General features: G+C 45.7%; 2 protein-coding genes across 2 annotated transcripts in view; one reads left to right on the top strand and one right to left on the bottom strand.

Annotated features, from left to right (window-relative positions):
• LOC119271805 (16.9 kDa class I heat shock protein 1-like) overlaps positions 1-192 on the bottom strand; it is a 1,729-nt gene extending 1,537 nt beyond the window's left edge. The window contains exon 1 of the mRNA XM_037553485.1: positions 154-192. Within this exon, the coding sequence (XP_037409382.1) occupies positions 154-192 (39 nt within the window). The remainder of the gene's footprint in view (positions 1-153) is intronic.
• Positions 193-4,302: 4,110 nt separating this feature from the next.
• The window catches only part of LOC119271804, a 14,035-nt gene continuing 7,326 nt past the window's right edge, over positions 4,303-11,011 (top strand). Inside the window, exons 1-3 of the mRNA XM_037553484.1 lie at positions 4,303-4,488; positions 5,362-5,968; positions 8,165-9,496. Coding sequence (XP_037409381.1) covers positions 4,321-4,488; positions 5,362-5,968; positions 8,165-9,496 — 2,107 coding nt within the window. The 5' untranslated portion in view covers positions 4,303-4,320. The remainder of the gene's footprint in view (positions 4,489-5,361; positions 5,969-8,164; positions 9,497-11,011) is intronic.

The raw sequence follows: 11,011 nt of genomic DNA, 5'->3' as shown, positions 1-11,011 counted from the left end.
CGCCACGCGCTCCCCTCCCCGCTCGGAGCTCGCCGGCGACCATCCCATCTCGCCAGCGATCGAGGGGCGGTGAACAACGGGAGATGCTGCAACCGGTGCTATGGGGTGCTACCACGGCGACGCCTCCCTCGCATGCATCGGAGCTCTGCCTACCTCGCCGGACCCGACCACGCCGGAGCTGCAGCCAGCCATGGCAGACTACAAATCATCGGTGGAACCAGTTGTAGCAAATTCAATCATCGGTGGTAGCGAAAATCTACTACGGTTGCAGCAAAACGACGATGGCCATGGGCAGGCATGGGAGCTCGGTGAAGCAGCACAAGTAGCTGTGATAATGGTTGTAGCAAATTTCAACGCCGTTTGTAGCAAAACCAAACTATAGTTGCAGCAAAACGGTGTCATCGTCATCGCGGGGTTCACAGCTAAGACAATAAGTTTGAAGCTTTTTTCATTGCCCGTTGTAGCTTTTGTAACCGCCGGTTGCAGCTTTTTCGTTTGTCGTCCATGGGTACGGCTCCACAGTTGAAGCTTTTTTCATCGTCGGATGAAGCTTTTTTCATAGCGAGATGAAGCTTTTTTTGTCACCGGTTGTAACTTTTCTTTGGTCGTTCATAGTTTCCGTCGTACGAGTTGAAACTTTTTTCATAGCTAGTTGAAGCTTTTTTCGTCAGCGATTGTAGCTTTTTCCGTCGTCGGTTGCAGCACTGGGCATATTCCCCCGGGGCTTGATTTTTTGTTGCAAGCGGGGGATAAGCACCAGCGAGCAGACCGGCGAGCACGCCGGTGAGCTCCGGTCGTCGCCACCGGAGCTACAACGGTTGCCACAGAAGCTACAACCGCAGGGGTGGGCTGTTGCATGGGCGAAGCCGGCGACGAGGACGACCGCCCAGGGCTGGGACCGGCGACCATGGCGGCCGGCGAAGACGGCCGGCGAGGGCGGCGAGGGTGTCGATGAGCTCGAGAGACGAGGAGGGCAGGCGGGGGGCCGACGACGAGGGAGAACGCGCGCGCCGGCGAGATGGGGTTCCTTTTCTCGTACGCGAGATACCAGACACCTTATCTGATAGGTCGCGCGAGTCATTTGGCCATCAAGATGGCATTGAATCGAAAAACCTTCAACACGAAAAAGCTTCGTCTCGTTGAAACGATCGATTTTCATATATAAATCATCTCAATCCGAGGCCGTATGCGACCTGGAGAGGCAAATCAAGATCAGGTTATGTTTTCAGTCGGAAAATCCGAGTGAAAAGGTTACCATCCGAGTGAAAACTTACCAATCGCGTAAAAGATTGTCATCCGAGTGGAAATATAGTCATCCGATTGAAAATATAGTCATCCAAGTGAAAATCTTATCATCGGAATGAAAGCTTGCCGATCGAGTAAGAGATTGCCATCCGAGTGGAAATATAGTCATTCGAGTGAAAATATAGTCATCCGAGTGAAAATCTTATCATCGGAATGAAAGCTTGCCGATCGGGTAAGGGATTGCCATTCGAGTGAAATATAGTTATTCGAGTGAAAATATAGACATCCGAGTGAAAATCTTATCATCGGAATGAAAGCTTGCCGATCGAGTAAGAGATTGTCATCCGAGTGAAAATATAATAATCCGAGTGAAAGATTGTCTTCCAAGTGAAAATTTTGCCATCCTAGTGAAAGTTGTCATCCGAGTGAAGAAGTCCAGTTGAGCGATCCGAGTGCTCCGACCAAAAGCTAAAGATGTGCCCGAAAGGTTATCTAGATGACCTCAGATGGAAAAGTGTTTAACACGGAAGTTGTGCGTATCGTCAAAACGGTAAACTTTGGTTTTGGAGTTGTCATCAACTGAGATAATATACGGCCTGCAAATTCATTACGAGACTCGGACAGTACAGTTAGCTGCAAGACCGAGTCCGACTGGAGGTTAAAGATGGCTTCGTCGAGTGTTCAAGATGGCCTTGTTTGGAAAAATGATCAACATGAAAGTTGTCTGTCTCGTCGAGACGCAGAGATTTGATATATTGGTCGTCTTGATCTGAGGTCATATGCACATTCTACGGCCCGCGCAAGGAGGGAAGCAGAAAATTGGGCCAGATTCAGACTGAATCAGAGTTGGAATAGAATTATGACTCTAGGACGTGAATTGATGTAATTTTCCATGTAAGGAGAGCCTAGTCGAATCATTTTCTTGTACAGAAAGTCCAGCCGCCTCTTATATATGTTGGGGGTGACGGCCGATTGAACAACACATAATCGAACAAATTAATATATTACTTTTTCATCTATGTTTTATCTCCCCACCGTTTTTCTCTCTCGTTCTTCGTTGTTCCTCGAGTTTGAGAGCTGTGAATCCCAAGGCTCTAGGGGCGAGCGAATCGACCTAAGGCAGCCCATAGCCGTCGCACTCCTTGACAGGGTCCCTCCCGGGTGTGCGAGGTTTCGGGTCTCGAAAGTGCCCAACTATTGGCTTGCGTATCGCGTTGTTGGTCAAATTTCCTTCGACGTGAGTTGTTGTGCATCACCCCGGCGTCGAGGATACACGTGACGTGTTCGTATGTCAATATAGCGATCGATTTTTCCCGGTATTAGGCTATTCACTTCGATTCGTTCAAGAATTGCGAGGCGGCAGGGACCGGAGTAGGGATGGAAGTCTGTTCGCGATCATCGCAAAGTCGCAATGTTAGGCGGTGCTGGTTGGAAATGCGAGCAACGCACGCTCACCAGACCATGATCGAGCGTTTTTTTTTCTTTAGTGAAAGCCATGATCTGCTTTTTTTAGGGGCTAACCAAGTTTTTATTGCTCAAAAACCACGTTAAGTGGGATACAAAAAGAATCATGGGGTTCCAGAAACCACAAATGCCTACCCTATCCAAAGAGTGTGCAAACTTGGCTAACCTATCGGCATTGCTATTAGACGCTCTGCTTTCGAAAGTAATATTACAATTGAACCCTACTAAAAGATTTCTAATTTCCGAGATGATTGCTCCGTAGCTTCCATTGCTTGCTGTCTTAATATCAATAACTACTTGCTTGGAGTCCGATGCTATAACAAAATCAGTCAATAGTAAATCTTGTGCCAGAGCAAGACCTTCCCTGCATGCAATAGCTTCTAATGTTGCTGCATCAGTTATCCCATGTATCACCAATGCTGAACTGCCCATGAAGTTTCCATTGTTACTCCTGCACACCGCCGCCGCAGCACCACAGTTGCGGGTTTTGGAAACTGCCGCCACCACGTGGATTTTAGCATGTCCGCGATCCAGTCCAGGAGCTCAACTAATCAGCGACAGCGGCCCAGATTCCCTTCTAATTCCTAGCACTCAGTATATAGGGCTATATAAAATTTATGGGCCCTGTGCGGGCTGCACAGTGTGCACACCTATGGGCCCGGCCCTGCCCGCGGGCCAAGCCTGGGACTAGGTTTTGAGCCCGAAGGCTGGGCCTGCTATAATTGCGATTTAGGGAAGAGCCCCGGCCCAAGGGTCGCCGTGCTTTTTCACTGACGCACCAGATGGGCCTCAATTCTAGGTCTGACGGCCAGGCCAGGCTGGACCTGGGCCTAGGTTTTCTGCTTCTGGCTTTGTTAGGCCCGGCATAAGGGATGTCTAGGTATAGTTTAATACTATTTCTTGAAGTAGATCGAAAATTCAATTCGGTGCTAGGACTCATCTACACCTGGTTAACAGTTAAGGTAAGAAAAACGCAGACAAAAAAAATGGAATTATTTTTATGGCGTAAGATGCTCAAATGCATGATGTTGGTGCAAAATCTCAGAGTGTATAGACATTCAAGGAGCTCGTGATAAAAAAAGACAAAATCGGTTGCGAGCAGTGTCGTTTTCAGAAGTCTCATCCATAAAAAAATTACCACGAGCTCCTCAAATGTACAAACCTCACCAAATTTTGAACGAGCATCATGCAAATGAGACTTTTTCCCAGCACAAATAAACTCGGATTTGTTGAATTTTTTTCACTGTTTAAACCAGTTTACTGTTCATGCCCTCAGCCCAGGTGCAGAATAGCCACGTCATCACCTTTCTCGAGGAACCCACATAAGAATATATGACCAAAAAGTTCCTGAAAACCAAAGCCGAAATGAAAAAAAACCGGAGCATCACCGCGGATTTCAAAACCAAAAAAGGAACGGCTAGCTTAGATAGTACTATAGCCTAGTACTAGCCTCCTCTTCCCCGCCCCTGCCTCGACGCATCACGTCAATGCACACAACGGCTAGGTAATTAGTACACCCTGCACTCACGCTGCAGCGTATGGAGCAAGCCACGGATTTTTCTTCACCGCTAAGTTGTGGTGGTGGACTAGTAGCGCAGCTGCCTATGAGCAATGGAGGAGAGCTGCAGCGGCAACAAGAGGAGGAAAGGGGATCACCGTCAGCGGCCGGAGCAGATGAGCGAGATGGCGGCGGCGGCGGCAGGCATCAGCGGCATCATCGACCCGGATGTTCTCGACTGCACCATCTGCTTCGACCCCCTCCGGCCTCCGGTGTTCCAGGTCTCTCATCCTCCACCGGCGCTTCTCTTCATTTGCCTTCGCTACTATTCGTTCTTCATTGTTGCCCCCCTGCAACCTCTGAACTGGAACTGAAGAAGATCATGCATTTTCATTTTCACAAGCATGCATATAAATATGAAACCATGGTGTGTTTCCTTCTTTGATACACAGAGGAATCGCACACCTTTATCAGAAATAAAATAAAAATCACAGATAGGGAAAAGGCACGGCTAAATTCAAATACATACTGAATCACCTACACAAATACTGTATTTGCTTGCCATATGACAAAGTAAAGAAAAGGGGATCAGTTTCTACACCCAAGGAACAACACACACACACACACACACACACACACACACACACACAATAGATTGCTCTCACCGTTCTATCCCTTAGGGGCACAAATTTTTCCGAGTTTTTGCTTTCAAAAAAAAAATCTTCCGAGTTTTAGTCAGGAACTTAACTGTGCGAAAAAAAATTGTGGAGGGTAAGCAACCTGTGACAAGCTTATTGCCGTGTAAACGGATAGCACTCAAGTACTGTTTTTGGCTACAGAATGTAGATAATTCTGCCTAGTTTCCAGACCAGATAATCTGGCCACTTCCATCCTACAACTAACACCAATTTTTTCCTCAACTCCAAAAACGCCAATACAAATCGAGAGCATCCTTGACTTGGGGATACCTGTGGCGAGCGAATTGTATCCTTGTTCAAAGATTATGTAGTGAGTTCTGCCACCAGCACAACATTTCCAAGAACAAATTGGTCAATCAAGTTTTGCATGGTTCCCCACTGTTGTTTTCAGCATGCTCATCATTTTCAAACAGGACTTCAGGATAAATCATGATGTGTTTTCTTGTTGACACACAGTGCGTCGTTGGGCATGTGATCTGCTCACCGTGCCATGGCAAACTCATAAACAAGGAGAACTGCAACACGTGCTCCCTCCCCGGCGGGTACAACCGATGCAACGCGCTCGACAAAATCCTGGAGTCCCTACACATCCCTTGCGCCAACGTCACATACGGGTGCACCGTGAAGACGCACTATCACGAGGTGGAGGATCATGGCAAGTCATGCCCCCACGCGCCATGCTTCTGTCCGGAACCTGGCTGCAACTTCGCCGGCTCCACCGTCGCACTCCTGGCTCATCTTACCGGCGGTCATATGTGGCCATCCACCGAGTTGGAGTACAATGTTAAGCTCACACTGGAGGTGAAAGCAGGAGTGCATGTTCTCCACAGGCGAGACAGGAGCCCCTTTTTCCTGGTGAAGTTCACTCCAGCGCCGCCACCTTACGGCAATGCCGCCTCAGTGTTGTGCGTAGATCCTGATGCCGCCGCCACCACGGAGAAGGGGCGCAAGTTCAGGTGCCAACTTGGCTCGAGCAAGGTCGACCTGGATTGGCAGCAATATTCGCGTTTCCAGGTCAGGAGCACCACCCTCTCCAACGGGTGGCCACCGGCGGAGGACGGCGGTACCTTATATGTCGCGCCCAGCACTGACAGCATTACTGTCAGTATCACGAAGATAATGCGTGACACCCGTGGGAATGAGATCCAGCTGACGCCCATCCGTATGAGACAAAGTACACTTCATCAGTGCTTTGAATCCCGTGGTTCATGCTAGATGATCAGCGCTGTGAATCCCTTTCAGTTGAGGCTCCTCTACTATATGCTAGGTGATTGATGTAGAATAATAATGTAGTGCTAAAACTAATGCATGCTAATTGAGATGGAGTCTGAAGAATTGCCTGTGAAGCAGTGGAATGCTACACCAGCTGAAAGTTCAGACCAACTTGCTAGTGTCTAAGATCTGGTAGAGATGTATATGACTGTCTAGTTAATTTGAGGCATTTCAAGGTATAAAGTACAAACTGCGTCTTTTCGTGTAATATTTATTCCTGGCAGGCAATGAATCTATGACTTTGGTGAAGTTTGTTCTGATCATTGCTACTACATTACCAGGAAAACACTCTACATGGCGCTGTTACAACCTTGTTCAGGAGATGGTGCATACATCTTCTATATCTAAAAAGCTAGCCCCCACTAACATATTTCTCTCAACATGCAAGCATGCCACATCATCAAGCAACATGCATGGCAAAAGGCCCATCACAACATGCATTCATGCACATGAAAATGTCCACCTCAACATGCAAATATATATTAGATATTTTACAATAAAGCATATGGATTTGCAATTTTAGTTTTCGTAGTATCACTATTCACGTTCCATAGAAATCACATATCATCGAAATGTATTGCAAATATTCCCGCAACAACATGCGGAGTATCATCTAGTATTCAAAACAAGCAAGCTATGTAGAGTGATTTTGAGTAGAAGGATTTTATTTTAAAAAAAAGGAAGTTTGTGATTTCAAGTACCTCTCTGTCGTTGCTCACCAAACAGAGCCAGACTGGTCTACCAAATTCCATGCAGGATGCGCCTTCAGGCAATGAAATCCCTTGCCTTGCTTCAGCTTGCTGAAAACCGGAATTCCAGCAGTATTTGCTGTGAGAACTCGAGGGCAGCTAGCGATTCTACGAGCTTGTTGTGGTAGCATGATTATGTTGAATCTTCAAGGTCTTTGAATCCCAGGCCACCCACCCATGTTTTTTGGGTTCAGCAACTCACCTAGTCTATTCTGTTTACCACTTTGCGTCATCATGGCATCCTGCTAGGTCCACTGAAACATGATGCAGATAGTAACATGACATGGTGTTGCTTGGGCCAGCACCCTGATTAAGATTTATTTTTTTTTGCCGACATCTGAGAAACTTTCTTTTCCATCTACGCGGCCTTCTCAAGATCTTCTGAGGATGACAGTGCGTGCTTGTTCTACAAGCAAGCCATGTAGAGTGATTTCGAGTAGAGCTAAAAATAATCAATAGTAAGTTTGTGATTTGAGTACCTTTCGGTGGTCGCGCATCTACCAGATTCCATGCAGGATGCTTCTTCAGGCAATGAAATTCCTTACTTTGCTTCAGCTTGCAGAACACTAGAATTCCAGCAGTAACTGTCCATGAGAACTCAAGGGCGACAAAGCGATTCTACAAGCTTGTGGTGCTACCATCATGACGCTGAATCTATCAAGGTCTTTGAAGCAACTCATCCCAACTCATCCAGTCTATTATGTTTGCCACTTTGCCTCATAGTGGCATCCTGCTAGCTCCACTTGGCCACTGCCTGTACGGACAACCATCAGGTCATAGCAGCTAGAGGACTTCTGCAAAAGCAAGTCATGCAATCCCGATGGGAAGACCTTGAGTCAACCGAAGATGGGAGAATCTGCATAAAAGCAACACATTGTACTATGTAGACTGTAGACTTGCAGCTAAAACACACAATGTGCTTACAGCTCCACAACGATTTAGACCTCCTAAGATCCCACCATGGATTTGTGGTGTGCACTACCTCCACCTTATGCTAACCATTGACCCCGAGTCAAATTTAGATTGGCTGGCGGAGAGACACCAGCTGGTCTTTCACGGTACGCGGCAATGCCATGCATGCATCTATCTCAACTACACCTTATATATACCTTGAAACCCGATCTCTACAAGGTGAAAAGCAAAACAATTTTCTAGTTCAACATCAGCATTCCCCTTCAGTTCAGTACTCACTCAACCAAAAGTTCCCACAATGGAAGTTGTTCTGTCTGCGGCTGCAGGTGACCTTGTTAGCAGATTCTTCTCCTTTTTGATCGGGAGGTATTCAGAAGCGCCATGCTCGGAGGAGAAACATGCCAAGAGGTTGCAGCAACTCCTGCTAAGAGCTCAGATGGTTGTCGAGGAGGCGGATGGGAGGTACATCACCAACTCTGGTATGCTTCTGCAACTGAAGATGGTAGCTAGGGCTATGTACCATGGTTATCATGCACTAGACACCTTCAAGTGCAACCAACTAATCAGAGAGGGCACTAAGGAAGTGATGAGTTCTGGCTCATTTGCCTCATATCTTGCCACTCCCTTGAAGCGCTCCCGTGCAAATGCTGGTGTATCGAATCACCAAGTTGATAACAACTGTGACCTACAAGATGCCTTGTTAAATTTAGAGACCGTTGTTTCTAATATCACAGAGTTTGTCATACTTTTGGGTGGGTGTGAACCCATGTTTCGCAGACCCTATGACACATATCTTTATGTTGACAACTGTATGTTCGGTCGTTGGACTGAGAAGCAACAAGTTATCAACTTCTTGTTGCAGCAGAACCCTCGTGCTTCTCCATCTGTACTTCCAATCATCGGTGGCTATCTAGTCGGGAAGAAAACTCTGGTAGCACATGTATGCAATGATGAAAAGGTCCGTAGTTACTTCTCTTCAATTTTGCACTTCAATGGAGACAACTTCCATATGGTAGAGACAGAAAGGTGCACAGGGAGGGCATTGGTCGTTGTTAAATTAGTTTCAGAGGTCAATGATGAGGACTGGAAATCATTTTACCGGGCAGTGACATCCATAAGCACAGAAAGTAAGGTTATAATCATTAGTAGGATGGAAAGTTTGACTAGATATGGTACTGTGAAGCCAATTCACCTAAGTAGATTACCAGATGAGGAGTACAGCTACCTCTTTAAGGCACTAGCATTTGGAAGTGCCCACAGTGAGGACCACCCAAAGCTGACACTGTTAGCAGGAGAGTTCATCAAATTGTTAGACAGGTCATTTGTGGCAGCATATTCACTTACCAATGGGTTGAGGACAAATCTAAGACTTCAGTTCTGGCTCTCCATATTGAAGAGATACAAGAATGTGACAAAGAACAACTTGTCAATGTTTGGTGAGCATCCATCAGACCGTTTCAAAAAACGATATGCAGTAGACTTCACCAACTTTCTTCCCTCCCCCGCTGCTCCACTACACCTTATGCCTCCTCGAACTGAAGCCAGGAAACTACCCAAGATAAGGATTGGAGAGATCATTGAGAATCCTTCCCTTCGTCCTAAGGGTGACTTTGTATTAGTGACATGGGAATCACAGATACCTCCTTATACCGAGTTCAGTGACATTGGAAATGATATTGCTAATGATTCCAACATCTCCTTTGGCACTCGTAAGATTAGTAAGCTCAAATAAGCAGTCACCAAATTTGGGATCATTGGAACTCATCTTAATCAAGGCAATAGACTTATGGAGAATTTCATCTAGATTTTTCAAGGAATAACTTGGAAAGCGTTCCTCAAAAAATCTCCATATAGTGTAGGCACAATTAAGAGTAGGCAAACATTCAATCAAGTTTCTAAGCAAGCCTCTGATGATAAGATTAACAGTTCTAAGGTTGTGGATCATGTCAATAGACTCATCAAGGGTAGGATACAAAGGATCAATATGAGGTGCACAATGGCTAGTAATGTACTTGTTCAAATGATATTCATTGAAAATCTCAAGCATTTCATTTTTCCACTCATGAAAATATTCTCCATCAAGTATAGGCACTCTATGTTTAAGACTCACCAAAGTAAACCCATCCATCTTCCTCCAATGGTGTTTAAACCAAAGCAATGGAGACCAATGCTCCGATACCAATTGAAAGGATCGAGAAGAGGTGTCTAGAGTGATGTGATTAGACACTAAGTGCTAAAAGTTGTAGTTTTTAATTTCTTTAAGTTGAAGTGGAGTTTTTGGCACGAGTTTAACAATCACAATACATATCAAGAAAGCATGCAAAGAGTATATGAGCAGCGGAAAGTAAAGCATGCAACTTGCAAGAATGTAAAGAGATGATATTGGAGTGTGCAAACGCAATTTGGAGACACGGAGATTTTTGAGACGTGGTTCCGATAGGTGGTGCTATCGTACATCCACGTTGATGAAGACTTCAACCCACGAAGGGTAACGGTTGCGCGAGTCCACGAAGGGCTCCACCCACGAAGGGTTCACAAAGAAGCAACCTTGTCTATCCCACCATCACTACTAGGGAAAACCTTATAAACAGAATCTTAGCAGCAGCGCGGCTTAAAAACAAACGCTACTGCTAATTAGCAGTAGCGAGCTTTAGAAAAAAGCGCTACTAATGACTAAGTAGCAGTAGCGCTCTAGGTGAAAGAGCGCTACTACTATAATTGCCACGGTGTTGCCCCCAGGCTAGATATAGTAGTAGCGCCCTTCCCATGGACGCGCTACTGCTAAAGAACTTAGTAGCAGCGGTTTTCTTCAAAACACGCTACTGCTAAGTATCACCGCAACTAATTAAGTTTAGTCCCATACTGCTAAGCGAACAAGGTGTTTACCACCTTAAATATGCTACTTCTCAACCTATCTCGAGCACTTGGTCTTCATTGAACTATATGTGTATGATTTGTGGTTGCAATATGTATCCTTGCCTGTACCTATACAGGTACAATGAGGATTCATGTTGACTATTTAGATTATACACAAAAAGATCAATGATGACCAATGTATATTTTTGATATAATTGCTTCCATTAGCAGTAGCGGTTTCACTGAAGCGCGCTATAGATAAGTTAGCTATAGCACGTTTTCCATATGAGCGCTACTGCTAGTCCCCGGCTCAAAAT

The sequence above is a fragment of the Triticum dicoccoides genome, chromosome 3A (genome assembly GCF_002162155.2).
Source record: "Triticum dicoccoides isolate Atlit2015 ecotype Zavitan chromosome 3A, WEW_v2.0, whole genome shotgun sequence".
Lineage (NCBI taxonomy): Eukaryota > Viridiplantae > Streptophyta > Magnoliopsida > Poales > Poaceae > Triticum > Triticum dicoccoides.
The sequence above is the reverse complement of the archived record's forward strand: the minus strand, read 5'-3'. Positions and strand labels throughout refer to the sequence as shown.